Here is a 19,849-nt window from a genome sequence, read left to right as displayed (position 1 = left end):
AAACATACGTGGACTCACTGGATTATCAAATATTAACACGCATCTCGAACAGACAGAGTGGTGGGCTCCCAAGAGGTGAAATGGCAGGTCCTGGGGCCCCTTGGGTGTTGAGGGACAGAGCAGAGACCAAGACCCAGGCCTGCCCCCCCCCCCCGCCCACCATCCCCCTGCAATGCTGAGCAGCTCTCGGCTTGTCTTTTGTTCATCATGGTTTGCCAGAAACTTCTTAGGCTTTCCAACTACTTCTCAGCAATTGTGTTCTAGTTAAATGTTAATAAGGAGCTTTCAAATATTACGATCTCAGAACTTTAGCTTAACTTCCTGAGACACACAGAAATGTATTCGAGGAATACATTGAACAAATCATTATCCCCAAATGCCTGTAACTAACTGAATGCCGGAAGGTCACTTCTAGTGCATAATCCTCCACTCATCCTGCCTTTGCTAATCTGAGCAAGTCAGTCCCACTCATTAGAACTAATTAGTATGTTTGTGCTGCCTTGTCTGCACAGAATCATTTTTAGGGCCCCCCCCCACGTCCCCTCACACGCCTCATGCTCCGGGAAAAGCCATCGACCTCACTTCTTCGTGTGGCTCACAAGATACGAAGTTATAAATTATAAAGATAGAAGATCAAAACCAAACGGGGGAAAGGCACATTGTAAAAATTTTAAAGGAGCTATTCAGTGCCCTAATATTAACTAGAGAAAAACTCCAGTTCCATTTTGCTGCGAGATCAAAGCCTTTGAATAAGTTAAAAGGCAGATTGAACTCATAGCTGAAAAATAACAGATACTTGAAATAAAAATTATCCTGAGGCTTAAACATTAGACAGCCTTTCAAAGGAAAAGAGTTCTCATTTATCATGCTCAGAATTATGAGGGCAGAAAAGAGATTTGTAATTGAGTAACCTTTCTAGAAAAATTCCTTTTGGGGAAAAGGGGCAGAGGGCCTCTGCAGGGGCTGAACGGAACTCTGTCCTGTGGACCCTGCTTTTCTTTAGGAATTCCCTCCCTAGATCCTTTATCAGCATTAAATTGATTAAATTGATGGGTCACTGCCATTACCTTGAATTGTCTTTCACAACCTTGCTTAAAACTCCTTCACTGTAAACAGAGCTGATGGGAGTGTACGTAATAATTTAACGTGTTTATGTTACATACAACCTAATCCTGGATCTTCAAAGGTCAAAGGGCAAGTTGTCCACTTTTTTTGATGGAATGGTTGGCTCCGTTGTTAACCCAGGATCTCCCTGTGAACATCAAATTCGTCATTGAAGGGATGGAAGAGGCCGGCTCCCTTGCCCTGGAGGAACTTGTCCAGAAAGAAAAGGCTGGGTTCTTTTCCAGCGTAGACTATGTCGTGATTTCGGATAACCTGTGGCTCAGCCGGACAAAGCCGGCGCTCACTTACGGCACCCGAGGGAACAGCTACTTCTCCGTGGAGGTATGTGTTCGCAAACAGCCTCCGTGTGGAGTGAGGGTCCGGGCTGGGGTCTCACTGGGGGTGAGAGAGCTCTCCCGAGAGCAGACGCCCACCTGGGTGCAGGGCCGAGGGCGTCACGGGGTCTCGGGACTGGGGGAGTTCATGAAGCCCCCCCAACTGTGAACGCATGTGCTTTGTGCATTCTTCTGGAAGATTCAGAGGGGTTTGTGACGCACAAACCAAAAAACTTAGGAACTACGGCTGTGGAACATGGGGGCAGGGGCGGCAGCGCTGGGGGAAGGGACTGGCTGCCCCATCAGGCTGGGATGCTGTGACCCACGTTGCCTGCTCTGCCTGCGCGTCTTGGACGGACAGGCCGGCACCGAGTTCTGGCTCATATGATGCGCGGCCTTGTGCGGGCACCTTCAGCTCTGAGCCTGTTTCCTTACCTGTAAGGGGAGCCCCACCCCCACCCCCCACCCCAGGTGTCAGCCTCAGGTCCTTGTCCTGCCCTGTGACTGCAGACGGCCTGCGGTGGAGCACGCAGCTCAGAACCAGAAAGTCCTCCCCGGTAACCGTTGGCCTTTAGCCGCTCTGTCTGTTTTTCCCTCACAGCAGTGGGGGCGGTGGTGACACGAGCCCCCCCACTGCCCCGCAGCTGCGAGAATCAAGTGAGATAGAAAAGTGGAGATGCTCCTGCATCAGGAAAACCGTTCTGTGGGCCAGACATGTTGCTGCTGGGTTCCGGGCGGTGCAGGACCGCCTCTGCCCTCAGAGCTGGCTGCCTGGAGATGCAGGTGCCACGGGGGCGAACGTTTCAGGGTTTGGAGGGAGTAAGTGAAGTCAGGCGAGTCTCGAAGCGCCGTGTATAAAGGATGATCCAAGGATTAAGCTGTGGGATGAAAAGACAGAAAAGCACATCTTAGAGGAGACATATATAGAATTGTCCTGCAGCCAAGACAAGAATACAGGGAAGGAAGTTTCTTGGAGAACTTTTCTGAAGGAAGGCCAAGCAAGAGCTGGGGTGAAACCAGGGGGAGACGAGCACACGGGCGCCAGCAGTCTGGCCGGGAAGGGGCTGGTGGTTTGGATACAGCCGTGTCGGGATGGCTGGGGGCTGAAGTCGGTTTCAGGGAGTTCAGTGGGAAATGAAGACTTGGGAGGGGCAGCCACTCCAAGGTGTGTGACAGAAATAGAAATGATGTCGTCAGGAGACCCACCTGAGTCCTGAGGGGCACCTGGGGCGTGTCTTCCGCCAGGTGCAAGCCATCGCTAAAGCTGCCGCGGCCGTGAGCAGCTGTCTTCTCTTTTACCTTCTTGCAGGTGAAATGCAGGGATCAAGATTTTCACTCGGGAACCTTCGGTGGGATCCTCAACGAACCCATGGCAGACCTGGTCGCTCTCCTTGGTAACGTGCCTTTTCATGTCGCTTTTTAAGCATCAAGGAATCTGCTGAAGTGGTTCTGTTTGACTCAGTGCCTCTCTCCCCTCGGTTCCCAGGCCAGCCCCAAATAAGGGCAGAGTAGAGGAAAAACCATGTTCTGAGCTCCCCCCGCCCCCGCCCCCGGGCTGAACCTTCCTTAGGCTCATTAAGTCCCGGCATTGCTCTCCATGGACGGAAACCCTTCCTCTGTTCACCCCCTTTTCTTTTACTGGATGCTGTGACACACCTGGCCATACTCGAGGACAGTAGCATCCAGACCCTTCTGGAGAAGTATCCAGAGTTGGTGCCAAATCTGCCCATGCCTCCTGGCTTCCTTCCTCCAGGTCCCTGTGGTCCCAGGTGCGCAGAGATGCCAGGAAGCTTGCCCGTTGCCCCTGCCCTTGACCTCCAGTAGTGGCTGGGTGGATGCAGGCAGAACTCGTGTGTGTGTGTGTGTGTGTGTGTGTGTATGATCAATTAGCAAAAATCTTTTTCCAATGTTGACCCCGCTCTCCCCAGGCCCTGCCTGCTCGCATCCCCCGGGCCTGGGCTGTCTTCGGAGGGGAGCAGTCAGCCCAGGGGAGACCTGTGGGGAGGTTGCTTCTGGGTGATCAGTGTCGTCTTTTTTCTGGAGCTTCTTGTTCCTTCACAGCCTGACTTACGTAAGGAAATCCATCCACCCATTTATCTTTCCTGTCTCATCTATCTGTTCTCCTACAGACTTCTAGTTTCCTAAAATTCAACTCTTGGACAATATTTTCCATGCTTGAAAGTGTCAGACAGAAAACAAGCCATTTTTCTTTAAAGGGTTTAAATTGTTTCCAGAAGAATTCAGATAGTATGCAACTTGACATGTTTTGTGGTTGGGGGGGGGGGAGATAAGATAATCTCTAGCTCACCCTCCCTGGGAATGGCGTCGTCAGTCCATAGGAGTGGATTTCAGCCCGCCCCCCGCCCCCCAGCATGACTGCTGCATGGCGTGTTGGTGGACTGTGTGGTCTCACCCAGCATAGAGCTCCATTCAACCCCACACATGCATATGGCTCTGCTAGGAAAAGCCAGATCAGCGTCAGGAACAGAATGAAAAGCACATGGTTTCACTTTCTTTGAATTTTGAAACAAATCAAGTCATCAATCCATAACTGAGTGATTCTGGATTGTGTCCTGTATGTGGTTTTCATCTGCTTTGTGCAAATACATGAGGGTTGAGCTTCAGCACTGATCAGAAGACAAGCAGGAATTGTGCAGGCTGTCCCGCCAGGCTGTTGTGTAGGAACCCGTGTAGCACCTTGACTCGCACTCCTGCTCAGGGCCACTGCAGGTTACAACATCCTGGGAGCTCTGTCCTGCCCTCCCCCTGCAGGCTGACAGGTGCCCTGCACATCAGTCAGGAACCCGAAATCTGGGTGGCAGCTCTCCCACTGCTGTGTGACCTTGTGCTAAGGCTTCTAAACTCTCTGTTCTTCAAGTTCCTTATCTGAACCATCCTGATAACCACCATGATTACTAATAGGTTACAAATGGTTATCAAGTGCCAACCACCTAAAAGGCTTGAGAGTCTCCACCGGAGGATACAGAGGGAAATCAGTAAGTTCCCCGTCTTTAAAGAGGCTTCAGATGCAGTGTGTTGAGGAGGCAGGAGACGGTGGGGTGAGGGGAGCTCTCACTCCTGCTGCATCTCTTTGCAAACATCTCCCCCTCCCTGCTGTCTCCTAAAAGCCCTAAAGCAGAAAAGATCCCTGGGCCCAGGGCATTTTCATAAGCCAATATTATTATAAATTAAAATTCCCTGAAGACTCCCGGGGATCAAGAGTCACGTTTCCTGTGGGCAGTTCCCACAGGCGGCGCCCTCCGCCTCCTGTGCATTTCCTGAGGCTGGGCTCCGGGTCGGGGCGGCGGCGGCCGCAATCACGTCACCTTCGGAGGACTGTGTTTCAGGTGGAAAATGAGAAAGCGGCGGGGGCGCTCTGGGGAAGGACTCGTTTTCCACAAATGGACTCAGGACGTGCAGAGCAGAATCGTCTGCACAGCACACACATCCCTGAAGTGTGGGTATAGTTCTGTTTTGAGTTTACAATGAGTATATACTATATATTCTTTATAATGAATATTTGTTCTTAAATGGTAGTTGCATGGTGGTGTTTCCCGAGCTGTGAAACACTGGGCGCAGCAGGTGAAACGATCACGTACATCCTGAGGTGTTTTTCCGGAAGGGTACCGACTCCATGACGATGTTCTGCCGTGGAGCGGGGAGCCGATGGAATTGTCTGTCCTGCTGCTCCTGTCTGCGTCACAGCCCGTGAAGAGGGTCCCTGTCTGCTTCTGGCAGGATCGTAGTAATCTTATTAATTAGAGGTCTGGGAGAGGTCCCGGGGCAGCTGGAGGGGGACCTCGGAGGATGTGGTTGAGAACCAGAATGGGGAAGACTTCTCTTCACATTTTGCTGCCTTGACAGCCTCAAACCTCAGGGCTTTGCCTTCTGTGACCGTCTCAAAGCGCTGGGAAGCCGTGCGTCTGGCACGCCTGTAGATTTTGGTGGGTGTTTACTTTGTGTCTACACAGGCCAAACCACCTGTCGGGCCACTCAGGTGGGTCACACTTGTTCTTCACCCTGTGTGCTCAGAGACGTGCCCTGGCAGGGGAAGGCGGGGTCTTCTGCAGGGTCAGGTGCCGCCTTCGCGTGGCGCCCGCAGCACAGCAGGTGCCCAGGAACCAGGCGTGGTACACCGGTTCCCTCCGAGCCCGCTGCCCGGGCGTCGCAGTTGCCGACGTCACAGAAAGATCTGAAAATACAGGGCTTCACAGCAACCTTCTGACGTCGTCAGGTTCTCCTCACACTAGGAACGTGGTGCGAATTTTCAAGAAGTGCCTTTACTTGAATAAAAGTCCCCGGATGGCCTGGGGCGGATTTAGCTGCCCTGGAGACATTTCCTGTCATTTTTATTATTAGTCTACTTGCTGGCTGCTTTGGATCTTTGCAAGTACTTTCTCAAGATAGTGAGCAGTGTTTCCTCAATCTCAACGTCTGCTCTTCTAGATACTGCGGATTTTTTGACTCATCCCTGTTAATCCCAAACCCCTTTCACAAATGGCAGGTTGGTGTATCTGCTTAGTCCCTGCGAAGGCTTTGTGCATAGTCATGATGTGTAGCTCACGGACTAGACCTTAAGGCTGCAGTGCTTTTAATTAAAGTTGAGTATGTATTGTATTCCTGCGGGGTGCGTAGGGGAGAGAAGTTGAGAAGGAATGAGGACTCCCAGTTTCTCGGGCATGCACGTATATACGTAGACGTATATATTTAAAATTTTTTCTAATGAACACATTACTTTTTAACTCAGGATACGATAAAACAAAAACAAAAGAGCCTTGTTTACGATGTAGAAGGTTTAGCTGAGAACTTGCAGGTAATGCAGGAGAGTCACTCCACACTTGACACGTGCTCTCCTCCCTCCGGGACAAGGTGGGCGATAAAGAACCTCCTCCTGCCCTCCCACCATCACCTCTGGGATGTGTGCTGCTGCCACGTGGTTCTGCCGGGGGGGCCAGGGCCGGGCACAGGCCCTCTGCCACCCCCGGAGAGTCACCGGCGTTCCGCTCCAGGGCCGGGACTTGGCACACCTGTTAACTCCCACCTGGCTCTGCCCCACGCGTGTCTCGCAGGCAGCCTGGTGGACTCGTCCGGCCGCATCCTGATCCCCGGAATCTATGACCACGTGGCTCCTCTCACAGAAGAGGAGAAAAGAACGTACGAAGCCATTGACCTGGACCTGGAGGAGTACCAGAACAGCAGCCGGGTTAAGAAATTCCTGTTTGACACCAAGGTATGGTCACTGGCTGCGGGACAGCCTGAGCAGGCATGACGACAGGCGGCGCCCTCCCGCGCCCAGCTCGCGGTGCTGCCCCGCCCCCGCAGGGCTGCGGGCGGCGCGCTCAGGCCCGGCTTCCCTCTCACGGCCCCTCTCCCGGTCTAGATCATCCGGTCTTCATTCTGGGGTCCGCCTGGCGCTGGCCTCGGGCACCTAATCACAGGGCAGTCACTCAGATCACAGCCATGCTTTTCCAAGTCGGTTCATGAGACTCAACCCCACGCCGGCCCTCAGCCAGTGAGCTGGGAAAGGCTGAGAAATTGTCTGAGATTATTTCAGCTCCAAGAACCATAATTGTTCATTTTTTTCTAGACAAAATCAAGAGACTTAGGGGCTAATCTGTAAATTGCTACATTGCTGTCTCAGTGTATAGTAAGGAAACCCAGAGCCAAAAGCACTGGTTACTAGAAAATTTAAATTTTTTTTCTTTCCCTTCTCCTCCTTTTTTTTTTTTTTTTTAAAAAAAGGCTTGCCTGCTGTGCCGCTTGGTGGCCATGGCTGGTTCCTGGGGGAGCTGCCAGGAGAGGGAGCAATCCTGCTGAACAGAAGTGGGGGAGTTGTTATTACGAAACGTGTTTCTTCCTGCAGACTAGCTCTTTGGTGGTCACAGCAAGAGAAAACTGTTTCTGTAGAGGTCTTTGAAAGCTTCTGAAAAGTAAAATGCATTTAGCACACAAGTTATCATTGCAATGACTGGGCATAGAAATTTACGATCAAACCCCAATTTTGGAAGAGGGCCCCTTTGCCATTCATTAACTGCAAACTTCAGAGCCCAGATGACAAGGGTCCCTTGTCATGGGAGGGGCTTGGGCAGGTGAAGGCAGCAGAGGGTCTCGGGTCTGGAGGGAAGGTCCACCTGTGCTGTTAGTCCTGACCTATCTAAGTAGGGTGATAATTAGCTTGTCATGAACAGCGTCAGAGCGCTACAGAAACTGGTGACACAGCAGTACAACTCAACTGAGTTTTAACTCAACATTCTTTTATGTAATAAAACAATTTTATTTTAATTTAGGAGGAACTTTTTTGGATGTTGTAAGGTTTTTTTCAATTCTTTTTTTTTATTGAGGTGTAGTTGGTTTACAATGTTAGTTTCAGGTGTACAGCAAAGCAATTCAGTTATACATATACAACTATACATATATATATATTTTTTTTCAGATTCTTTCCATTACAGCTCATTACAAGAAATTGAACATAGTTCCCTGTGCTATGCAGTAGGACCTTGTTGTCGGTCTGTTTTATACACAGTAATGTGTGTCTGTTCATCCTAAACTCTCGATTTAGGAGGAACTCCTAATGCACCTGTGGCGGTACCCATCTCTTTCGATTCATGGGGTTGAGGGCGCGTTTGACAAGCCTGGAGCCAAAACAGTCATACCTGGCCGAGTTATAGGGAAATTTTCCATCCGTCTGGTCCCTCACATGAATACGTCTGTGGTGGAAAAACAGGTAACCAGTGCGCACGGTTCTTTGCCCGGCAGCACCATCTCTGAGCACCGCATACATTCAGTCATTAGTGTTCAAGTGTCAGTCTTTTTTTTTCCAATACAAAAGATTGGAATAAATGGCAAGAAACTGATATAATTTTTGTTCAGTAAAAACCTGTTTGCTCAATTATATGCAATTACAGTAGTCAGATAAATAACCATTTGGAGTTGGAGTGATGGGAAATTTTGAAAAATTAATTGATGGATCTAAAGGCAAGATTGGTTTTACACACCGATGGAGAAGCTGGACTGAGCCGGAAAAATCTCCAGCCCCCGTTATCAGTTGGTCCATGATGTCTGAAATCTGTACTCAGAAAGCAGCCATTGTAATGAAAACATTATCCAGAGGGAGTTATCCATCTGAATTATCCACCCATCATCGGTTTCACAGGAAGTGGACTCTGAATAAAGGAGAGCAGGGAACACCGCAGCCGAGCCTCTCTGCCCCTGGCCCCCATCCATTGCCTGCTGGGTGCTGATCACAGCCTGGAGTACAACCCCTCCCTCCCCCTCCCTTTGGGGCATACTGTCCCCCTCCCTACAGCACACAAAGTCCACTCACAGCCGTGACCCCAGTGCCTTGAACAGTCACTGCCACATGACAAGGGTCATTAGTATTTGTTGAAGGAAAGATTGGGCAGAATATTTCAGAGTGTGGAGCTTTTCTCGGAGGATTTCCATAGTTGCAGCTGAAACAGAGCAAAGGCAAGAAAAGGACACTGGCAGCGAGGCTCCTTCCCAGCTCAGCTCCCTGCTCCCGCTTCTTGGAAGTTTCCAAATGCCTGGTGTTCCCCAAACGGTCGTTAAGGTACTTATGAGTCCAAAAAGAGGGACCACCAAATGGAGAAACTGTATTTGTATTGTGTTTCCTAATCACCAAAATGCATAATAGCCAAATGTTAACGGACGCTGTGGTGAGATGGGGTGGGGCAGGGCTGGGGTCGGAGGGTCTGGGGATGGAAGAGGGTGAGAGCTGCTGTTCCTCCCACTGGGGAAGCTCTGGTCCTGGAGATACTGCTCACTCACGCTGTCTCCCTGGAAGAACTAAGGTAAAATCACAACACTTGAATTTGTTGGGTTAAGATCTCATTCAGTTTCTGGATGGAGGACGACTGTGTATTCATGGTCCGAGAGAATAACTTGCCATTTTCTCCTCCCTTTCAGGTGAAGCAGCACCTGGACCATATATTCTCCAAAAGAAACAGCTCCAACCAGATGACTGTTTCTATGACACTGGGACTCCAACCGTGGGTTGCAGATGTTGGAGATAAACAGTATCTTGCTGCAAAAAGAGCCATCAAAACAGGTTGGACTTGAGATATTTCAAGTTGCCAGTTTACCGTGGGACGAAGAGGGGTGCCTGGTGGGGCAGTGGAAAAAGCAGGCAAGTTTACACCTCAGTGCTGACCCCCTTTTTGTGTGGGCTGCATCACTACATGCAGGGCTTCAGCTCATGACGGTCCCACGAGTCCTCCCGACAGCCTCCCCCATCTCACAAATTAAGGCTCGAAGAGATGGAGTAACCTGCTGACGGGAGTGGTGGTCCCCCCAGTCAGCAGTGGAAATGACAGCCAGCATAGAAAATCATCCTTTTACAGGCACAGCTGAACTTACATGAAAGTAAAGGAAATCCTCTGAATTTAACAATGAAGGAGCTGAAATGTAGTGGCGTTTGCTCTTTGGGTGGTGATGGTCTCAGGCCAGCAGGGAGCAGAAAACAAGACCCACTACAGAGGCAGAGCGCGCGCACGCGTGCGTGTGTGTAAGCTTGCTTGACTGCTGCTTGGGTGTTGGATGAATCTCCCCTGAGAAGCTTTAAGCACAGACCCATCTAGACATGGGTTTGGGTCTTTCATTTCTACGGTGTGGGTCCAGTTCTTTTCTGCCTGGCTGATGCCAACAGCCCCAAGGCAGGCCATGTGAGATTCCACCGAGGGAGCTCCCTGGATATGAGTTCATTGTATAAAATTACCAAACACACAAGAGACTTAATTCTGGCCCCTCTGACTCTAAAACTAGTGGTCTTTTCACAAGGCCACTCTGCTTCTCCAGAGGTAGGGAACAGCTTTAGTTGTGATTGCCTCTGGGGTGCCTGTTTTGACTTCATGTATTTCAAAGTCCTGCACAGGATCACGTGATTGGTGCTGCCTGGCAAGGGAGATGGAATGCCCGCTCTTTTTTGCAGCAGGAGTGGGACACTGCCAACAGTTGCAAAACGGGGGGCTCTCTTAAAAGCAGGCGGAATTTGGGGGTCTCTCCAGAAGCTAGATGGGAAACCACTGACAGGTGTTTATATAGACTACGCGCTGTATTACCAATGGGCGGAGCTGGAACTGGAGGCCCAGACCTCCCCGGAGCATTCATCTCTATCCGGATCATCAGGACAAGGGACACAGACATTAAAAATTAGAGGAGAGGTCCAAGACTTAGAGCCGTCCTCCTCTACGTCACCAGGCCCACTGCCCCCAGGTGTAGCAGCGTGTTGCCAGTAAGATGTGGGAGTGAAGAAGGAAGAAGGCGAGCTGGGAAGGTGAGCAACGCCAGCTGAAGAGAGGTGTGTGACTGACACGTCCAGGCCGGACGTCCCTGCAGGAGCGCAGGGGCACCTGTGGGTCTCGTGGGCGGAGCCAGTTCTGCTGACCAAGCCCATCGTCTCTGTTCACATTCACACCTTGGTCTGTGGATAAAGAAGACCTGGCACGTTCTTTGCATCTTTGTTTCATTTTTCATTCCCACTCAATCACCAGCAACTTGTCCTCTAGCCTAGAAGGTTTGAACTCATCTCTGAAGACCCTAGGACGGCCACTAAAACTACTTCGTGGGATGCCTTGAAAGCTGAGTACAAACTCTGAGACATTCAGGTGATAGTTGAGTGCAGCTATTTATTTGAATACTGGTTACAAACAAAAACAAACAAGTCCCCCTTTCCCAATGTTTAATTCATGAAGCAGCCATGAGAGTGGGTACACTCTCTTGTACACCTGCTGAAGATGCCATGAGAAAACATCAGACAAACTGAAACTGAGGGACCTTTTACAAAACAGCTGCTCAGTCCTCTGCAGGAGGGTCAAGCTGATGAAAGTCAAAGACTGGGGACCTGTCACAGGCTGGAGGAGACTCAGCATCAGTGACAAAGTGCAGTGTGGGATTCTGGGTTCAGTCCCGTTACAGACAAAGGGGAGGAGTGGTGAAGTCCCTGTCAGGCCTGGGTCTAGTTAATACCACTCCAGCGTTACTCCCCTGGTCTTCATAACTGCACAGTAATTGCACGTTAACATTAGGAGAGGAAGGGAAATACAGGAACTCTCTCCGTACTATTTTTGCAACTTTTCTGTAAGTATTAAAATTAGGTCAAAACACAAATTTTTTTCAAAAAATATTTTTTTAAAGCAGGTAATTGTAAAGAAAGCAACCATGCTTTTCTTCTTGACTCTATTGATATTATCATACAAACTGCATGAAGTCAAGAAAAGATGCTACCTGCCACCCCAGGTATCAGATTTAATGATTTAAAAAAGTAAAAGAGGAAGAAAGGTCCAGCAAACGCTACGCTGGAGGAGATCACTGGGGGCAGTCTTGTCCTTAGTTTATTCAGACAGCTTCCCCTCCTGTGTTTCAGTGTTTGGGACAGAGCCGGATGTGATCCGGGACGGGTCCACCATACCCATTGCCAGGACGTTCCAGGACACCATCCAGAAGAGCGTGCTGCTGCTCCCGCTAGGTGCTGCTGACGACGGCGAGCACGCTCAGAACGAGAAAATCAACAGGTCGGGACTGCCGGGCCAGCCTGCACGTGCCCCAGGGTCCCCAGGCCGGTCGCCCCCTGACAAGCTGCGTGCTTTGGATGGATTTTACATCAAGTCTTTCCGTTTAAAGTGTAGACCCCTTTTCCTCTTGTCGTTGGAATGGGAATAACAGTGTTTCTCTTTATTTCGTCTTTGTTAGGTGGAACTACATAGAGGGATCCAAATTATTTGCTGCCTTCTTCCTAGAGATGGCTAAGCTGCACTCGCCGTGGCAGGAACCTTCCAGCCTAGATCTGACCTACTGACAGGTCCCCTCTCCCACAACCCTGGGGAAGGGGCAGAATCTAAGTGTCCAGAGAATCTGGATCCCACAATGTTTTCCCTCTGATTTAAAATGTCCTGGGACATTTGGACCAGCAATAAAATATTTCCAAGGTACAGACATCGCTGTTGCATGCCTTTCTAAAGTCTCAGCTACCTTCAACGACTTGGTTTCCCCAAGTCCTGCTCCAGTGGCCCTGGGACTGGACTCACGGTACCTTCAGGACGAGGATGGGTCTTGGATGGGGCTCTCCCCTGGCGGTCTCATCGGCGTCATCACTCCAGTTTGCGTTCCAGGCCTTCAAGGGCACAGGGCCCGTGGTCGTTCCACCCAGGGACTGCCCATACTACAGCGCCCTTGCTCTTACCACGTGTCCCTTTCATTTATTAATAAAAATGCTGGTCTTCACCGCTGCCCACTGTGATTTCCTCGTGTTCATTTCTGGAGGAGTTACTAAAGCAGGGTCCCGTATTAATTTCTTGCTTCCTCTTATTTTTCCTGCTTCTTCAAAAGTTCACAAATGGAAATGATTGATGTTTATAACCTTAAGCCACCTGGGATTCCCTGTGCGAGGATGAGTACTTTTAAGTTCCGAGCCTCTTCACCTTTGCTGTACGATGCCAGCTGACCGCCCTCTGCACCCCGTCTCTCTCCTGCCCCATCAGCACAGGCCTGCCTGCTCGCTCTCTTCAGCATCTGTGCACATGCAAATGCGCCACAGCAAAATCAATCCTCATAGAACTTCTCTCACCCCGTTGGCATTTTACTCAGTGACTACATCCTAAATTGCTCAAAGCTTTTAATCACATCAGTTTTAGAGAACTAATCAACCCTGACATCAGTAACGCAATCTAAATTTAAAGCCATCAGCTAATGGTGCGTTCATTAATCATTTTAGTTAACCATCTTGTTTGGCTTGATTAGATCTGATGGTGTAAACAAACAAAAAAATGAAGTTTTTCTACAGCTGAGTATATGTAAACACACCGATTTAATCTTTATAAATTCATTATTTAAATCACATTAATGGAGAAGAATTTAAGGGTTTATTAAAAATGTTTCTCTTACGATTCTAAATAAAAATCAAGCGTAACACACTCCATCATTTTGTGGGTTCTTGAAATGTCAGTTTTACAGCTTGCTGCACCACGTCTGATGTGGCTGGATCAGAGAGCCAGTAATTCAGCGCACCCTGACCCTCCTCCCTGAGATGGGAACCAACTGAGGATTCAGGTTCGCAGGGACATCCAGGGAGGAGCCACGTTTTCTCTGATGCTAGAGAACATTTAAATGCTGTTTGTTGAATATTGGCAGGTGTTCGCTATCCTTTGCTATTAAGCTTGTCTATGCTTGCCAGATTCCACTGAATCTTGTGACGTTTTGGATTTTGTGGGGCCTACCTGGTGTATACTAAATATACAAGAAGTTTATGATGCCAATTTATATTTTTAAAAGGATGTTCATATTAGTCAATGAACAAGGCTGGTTGTAAAATATACCGTAACTACTTCCGAGCAACGTAACATCGGTTTTACCAAGCCACTAAATTATAAAATTATTCATTCACTGACCTTCATTCCTGAGGAGTCTCTGAGACCTCCAGTGTCTTGGTTAATTATTCTGGGAGGATAAGAGCTGAGGTCGTTGAGTCTAGGAGATTCCAGACTGAATCAGGGATGTCTGAGTGCAGGGCCCATGGTTTCTGCCTCTCGGGGTCACAAAGAGTCTCGCCAGCTCTCCTAGCTCCACCCGGGTGTTCTGCCTGGCCCAGAGCCTGGGTTCTGCTGGGATATGGGAGCCAGAAAGGAAGGATTTTCCAGGTTGGTTACAGTCAGAGGGGTGAGAGAAATCTACCCAGGTATTGGCCAGGAGACCCATTAACCAGTTAAAAGAAGACAAAGAGGTTGGGGATAAAGGTCAATCTTTGGCTAAAAATGGTCACCCAGTATGCTTGTCGGGGGAATGCGGTTACACTCAGTCAGGAGGGGACTGTCACATTGGAGGGGGCAGCATATCAGGCTTAGGGTTAGGGCTGCCAACTGGACTTGGTAGATGCCCTCACAGCTCAGGGAGGGCAGTGGGCGGAGGACACTCAGAGGACTCGGTCGGGGCCTCTTCTCCCTCTGGGTGTCGGCCCGGTGCCCGGGACGCCCAGCCCAGCCCCCTTTGCTGAGAACCAGACCCCCAACCCTCCTGTCTTTTTCACATCTGAAACTCAACTCATCCAAAATGGAAACTTTCATCCATCCTCCCAAACCTGCTTCCTTCTGACGTTCCCTGCTCTGCTAAACGGACCACCGGAATCCTGAATCTTCTTTGACACTTACCCCCCTTTCAAATCCAATTCAACATCAGGACCAGGTGATTCCATTTCTTACAAACCACCACTTCCATTTCCATTGTCACCTCCAATATCCTGTAAAGCAAACCCTCTATAATGTTTGCAAAAGCCCTGACCTTTGTGCCCATGGCAGCCCCTCTGTGCGTGTCCCTCCCACTCATGCCTAAAACCCTGGAGTGGCTGTGCGGTGGCAGGATGAAGCCCAGCACCACAGCAGGCTCTCCTGCTCCCGCCTCTGGCCGCGCCCGCCCTCACTGCACACGCCCCAGCCCCATCCTTCCAATCCTTCCGGCTTCTCAAACTAACCAAGGGCCTCCTGAGTCCCTTCCCATCTCTGGAACTCCACCTGCCCTCGTGGTCTGGCTAATCCTCTTGCCACCCTGGACGTGGTATTGTTCTCCAGATCTTAGCTTAGTTTACTTTTCCGGGGAAGCTTCATCTGAGTCCCCCCGAGGGAGTCAGGTGTCCCTCTTCAGCACCGCAGTCCCCACAGTTCTGTGACGGCATTTACCACCACGGCATTTCAGTGCGTATTTGTTCAACTGAGAACTGCCAGCCCCTGTGCTAGACTGGAGATCCCTGAGGGCAGAGACCACGTCTGTTTTGCTTTCTGTGGACTCTCCACAGCTCTAGCCATGCTGCACATCTTCAGGAAACATTTACATGGCAAATTAACAGAGATCTCCGCACCCAGGTGGCCCATCCACCTGCCGCTGGGCCTTCCCTACTTTGTGCACAGCTCTCCCTCCCCCAGGCAACTTCAACTCCCTACCTTCAGATTCTATTTCCAAGTCATCTCTGTACTTCAGAGGCCCAGTGAAGTGCACTGCACACAGTAGGTGCTCAATGTTGCTTGCTAGGATCTTCCTTTTGATTCCGTGGCTGCTTTTGAGGTGCCCCCTGCCAGGCGTGCGGTCCCCAGCCAGGACTTCCATCTTTATGCTCTTTGCCTCACGACGTTCCTAGAAACTGTCTTGGGAGCAGCTAGGACAGGGAAAGAGCACGTAGAACAAGCCACGCTGAGGTGCCCCTGACTACGGCGGCTCCCGTGAGGCCTCCCGGGCAGCGCCCGTGTCTCCGCAGGGGCCACAAGCCAGCAGCCCGTGAGCCCCACAAGGCTCCCTTCACCGGGTCTCACGCGGCCCTCACATTGTTCCAAGCACTTCTGAATCGGAAGCCAGCATTTCAAAATCAGCAGACCTCACGCGAAATGACTTCTCTTGAGCAATCAAGACTGAGTAACAGTGATCTGCGGCTCCCACAGGACGACAGCCAGCGGAGCTGAGGAGGGTCATGCCAAGCCCGGTGCCTGACCCACAACACGTGCTCAGCATGTTCCTTAGAGGCGGAAAAAGAAGGAAGCTCATGAAAGGTAACGCTATCGTATTTGGCTTCTCACCTCCATTGATACCTACTTCCACTTAAAAAACAAGTCTCCAAGTATCATTTCATGTTAGATCCAAATGGCTTTTACATACTGTACTATTTTTAAATATCTAGTTTTAAGTGTATTCAGTGCCGTCTAGCTATTATTTTTTGATCTTAATTTTCAACTTGAGTTTGAATAGTAATTGAACATGTAACAGCCAGAGTTAATGATTTTGAGGTCCTGATTATGTGAGATGTGGTTAAATCTAGCAGAGTTCTGCCATCAGTACTACTACTGCCGTTCACAAGCAGTGACGCCGAAATTAAGGCCTAACATTTGCACATAACACTTCTTCCACTGACCAACTCTGTTTAGCATCTATATTCTTTGTAGGGCACTTAAGAAGTAAGAAACATAATCTCCCTTTTCACTATATTGAAAAAAACTTCCCTCTTCAGGAAGCAAGCTCTGGGAGGAAGTTGGGCATATTCTATTCTTTGCTCAGCTGTCCAAATGCTCAATTGATGAAGTACAAAGACAGAAATACAGGGGATTTTCTGAAGCAAAGTAATGTCTCTTTTTCTTTACAGCACGATGTGGAAGAGAACAGATGGTAGGTGTAATGACTGTAATTTTCTAACAGTTATGCTAAGTAAATAAATGACTGATTTTTTTTTTTGATTAGGAAGATTGAAGAGAAAAAACTGTCATTACATGGAAAAATTTTATTTAAAAACATTATTTTAGTGTAATTTCTTATTGAGAATGAAAAAAGATGTCAGGGAAATTATACCTTTGACTACAATAGAAAATATGAAGTTTTAAATCATCTCACTTCCCACACTGAAATTCACCAAAACAGCATTCAGAAAGACTTAAGATTTAAAATTCTGGTGTGGGTGGTTAAGTGTTCACAGCATTCTTGCACTGTTATCGTAGGTAGGCATTTGAATGCAATGGCAGAAAATTTTAAAGGAAATTAGAACTTTAAATTTCACACTGTTAAATTAGTCATCAAGAATGATTAGTCACCAAAAATGACCAATGTTTCCTTTCACATTTTGAATAATTATAATCAAGTAAAGGTGGCTCTATAAACTTTATTTAAAATCCCACTTGAAAAGCCAGAAGGTAGACTTCGGGGCTACCACATCAGTGAAAAGTGAGGAGAGGGTCTCAGGGCAGGAGAGTCAGGGGGAAGCACCAAATTCGGCACACCCCGCTGAAATCTCTGGACAAGCGCTGCACTATGCACGTGGGAAGCAGACTGGAGCCTCTCGGCCAAGCCTGAGGGAACTGAATGAAATTTCAGGTGCCATCATGACAGGCGAGACAAAGTATGGAGTATGACTACCGCCAAAATAACTGCCTGTTTAAACAACAACAAACCCGCTCTTCAGAGGAACATGAGTGAATTCGGTCTCTACATTGTATTACTCAAATATCTAGGATACAACCAAAATTACTAGACACTTAGGAAAAAGGAAAACACGACTCAAAATCAAGAGAAAAGAGAAAATTAATAAAGATGAACCCCAAGATGATTCATATGTTGGAATCAGCAGACAAAATGTCAAAGCAGCTATTATAACTTTGCTCAAAGATGTGGCAAAAAATATGCCTGTAATAAGTGAACAAATAGGAAATCTCTGCAGAGAAATAGAAATTATGACAACCAAACAGAAATTTTAGAACTAAAATAAACTAAAATATACAGTATCTGAATTAAGAAAAAAAAATCACTAGCTGCTTCTAACAGATGATCAGAGATGACAGAAGAAAGATATCAGGGAACACAGAGAATAGATAAAAGTTACCCAATCTGAAGGTCTGAGAGAAAAAAGACTGAAAACAAAACAAAAAAGGACAGAGCCTCAGTGAGTTGTGTATAATATCAGTGAGTTGTGTGTAATATATATTTAATTGGAATTCAAGAGAAAAAGAAAGAATGGAGAAAAGTACTTGGAGAAATAATGGCCCCAAATTTTCCAAACTTGGTGAAATACATATATTTACAAGTATTAAAAGCTCAGAAAACCCCAAACAGGATAAATATGAAGAAAATCATGCGTAGGCACATCATAAGCAAATTGCTGAAAAGCCAAAAAGACGGAGACAATTTTGAAAGCAGCCTGAGAAAAATGACAAATTACATGTAAGGTCACGTCAGAGGGAGAAAAGGTCTGAATGACTTCTGCTCAGCAGAAAAAAACGGCGGCCAGAAGACACGGAACGGCATCATCTTTAACAAACATCTCTTAAAGCCCCAAGAGATACGTACAAGGATATATATACACACACATAATGTATATAATAAATAAACATAAGGATATACATATATTATATATATGTAAACTTTCCTAATATAGCACAGAAAATATAATCAAAATTTCCCTACATTCTTGGATTCTCTAGAGCATTGCATGACGCACAGTAGGTGCTCAAGTATTATCTAACGGAACAAAGTCTTTTAACTGTTTTAATGAGAATAACTGTATCAGACACTATCACTGTGACTTAGAAATTTAGACTCTCATCTACCTATACAAATAGAATTTCAAAAGAAGGAAACTACCCTAAACCACTCATTTTATACATGAGGAAAATGAGGTCAAGCTGACTTCTTTAAGGTCACTTTATGATGCAAAGCTCTTCTGTCCGTAAAATAACGGATGATGGGGAACTGAAAAATAAACTCAGATTTCATTTCACTGCTCAAAGAAGGAAGATGAAATGTTAACAAAGTTCCCAGCGTAAGAAAGGTAGCAAGATCGATCACCTAAAGATCAACAGAATGCCTACTCCATACGGAAAATTGTGCTCCTGTAACTTGAGAAACGGACCGCCCTGTCGGACAAGACTAACAGTGCTTAAATAACTACTAAAGGATGTGCGGTGGACAGAACAAGGCTGACTCGAATTTAAAGCTGAGTTCCAACTTCATTAGCTGTGTGACCTCGGAACAGTGATTGAGTCTCCTAAACTGCAATCTCCTGTTGTGGGCGGCAGACACGAGCATTTTCGTGGACCACAGTAAGAACCTGACCAGGCCATGTCCGAGAAACCCCCCCGAGTGGGACATCGCCGCTCGTTGCCGAGTGCATCTCTGTCACTGCGCTTTTCGGGCCGCGGTCTTCCTTCCAGACTTCGCGTTTCCAAGGACAGCGGGGTGAACGCGAGGGCCAGGAGAGGCGGGGACCGCCGTGCCCCGGTCCTGCCGTCCTTTCTTCCTGGCCATCCCGGCGCCGTGCCGTTAACGTTTGTATAAACGGCCCGTAGGGGACGTTCAGACACCCGGGGCGTTTCGGCTTTTACTGCCAAACTGCAGAACCAGCTCATTCAGCTCCTCGCCTTCCCGTCAGTGTCGGAACTTGGCTCATGGCTCCCCACGGCCTGGGACTCCACGCGTCCCCTTCTGCGGCCTCTAGACAGACTTTCCTCACAATCTGGGGCTGCGCACGCGCCTGGCGCGGCAGAAAAGCCTTGTTTCCGGAGACAAGCGCCTCGAGGCGCCGGGCCCACTGGGGCCGGGGAAGGCGGAGGGCGGCCGGCCGCCGGCCCAAACCAGGCCTCTGCGGCTCCCGCGTCGCCCTCGGGGTCCTCTGCGGCGGGCGGGCGTGCGACGGGGTGGAGCTGGAGGCGTGGGGTAGGGAGGAGTGGACTGTCCGCGAGGAATCCGCTCTGGGACCCTGTGATAAACCCCGCTGGCCCTCGGGGTCAGACACCGCCAACCCTCCAGCCGGACGCAGGGCTCCCCTTCCTTGGATTGACTTCATCGGCTTTCCGTTTTCCTCTCGGGGAGGGGCGGGACTTCCTGTTTTATCTCCCAGTGAGTTCCGGCAAGAGCTGGTAGACTAAAAACAAGAGGCA

The 19,849-nt window shown here is 48.7% G+C and overlaps 1 protein-coding gene and 1 long non-coding RNA gene across 7 annotated transcripts in view; one reads left to right on the top strand and one right to left on the bottom strand.

Moving 5' to 3' along the window:
* Window positions 1-12,683, top strand: part of CNDP1 (carnosine dipeptidase 1) — a 25,047-nt gene extending 12,364 nt beyond the window's left edge. For 2 of the 4 annotated variants that reach the window (XM_032470456.1, XM_032470458.1), the window contains exons 6-12: window positions 1,246-1,446; window positions 2,749-2,833; window positions 6,509-6,669; window positions 7,999-8,163; window positions 9,366-9,507; window positions 11,821-11,968; window positions 12,147-12,683. In XM_032470456.1, the coding sequence (XP_032326347.1) occupies window positions 1,246-1,446; window positions 2,749-2,833; window positions 6,509-6,669; window positions 7,999-8,163; window positions 9,366-9,507; window positions 11,821-11,968; window positions 12,147-12,252 (1,008 nt within the window). In that variant the 3' untranslated portion in view covers window positions 12,253-12,683. The remainder of the gene's footprint in view (window positions 1-1,245; window positions 1,447-2,748; window positions 2,834-6,508; window positions 6,670-7,998; window positions 8,164-9,365; window positions 9,508-11,820; window positions 11,969-12,146) is intronic. The other 2 variants (XM_032470457.1, XM_032470455.1) reach the window with 1 other exon arrangement.
* LOC106730029 lies at window positions 11,064-19,849 on the bottom strand. 3 transcript variants are annotated; one of them, XR_004316188.1, is made up of 4 exons: window positions 15,383-19,849; window positions 14,597-14,685; window positions 13,841-14,053; window positions 11,064-12,965 (listed from the first exon to the last, which is right to left on the bottom strand). It is a non-coding gene; the product is annotated as an uncharacterized LOC106730029 (long non-coding RNA). The 3 variants fall into 3 exon arrangements; XR_004316187.1 differs by having other exon boundaries at window positions 13,841-14,685; XR_004316186.1 differs by having other exon boundaries at window positions 13,841-19,849.

Source organism: Camelus ferus, chromosome 30, assembly GCF_009834535.1.
Source record: "Camelus ferus isolate YT-003-E chromosome 30, BCGSAC_Cfer_1.0, whole genome shotgun sequence".
Lineage (NCBI taxonomy): Eukaryota > Metazoa > Chordata > Mammalia > Artiodactyla > Camelidae > Camelus > Camelus ferus.
Note: the sequence above shows the minus strand (reverse complement) of the source record. Positions and strands in the feature narration are given on the sequence as shown.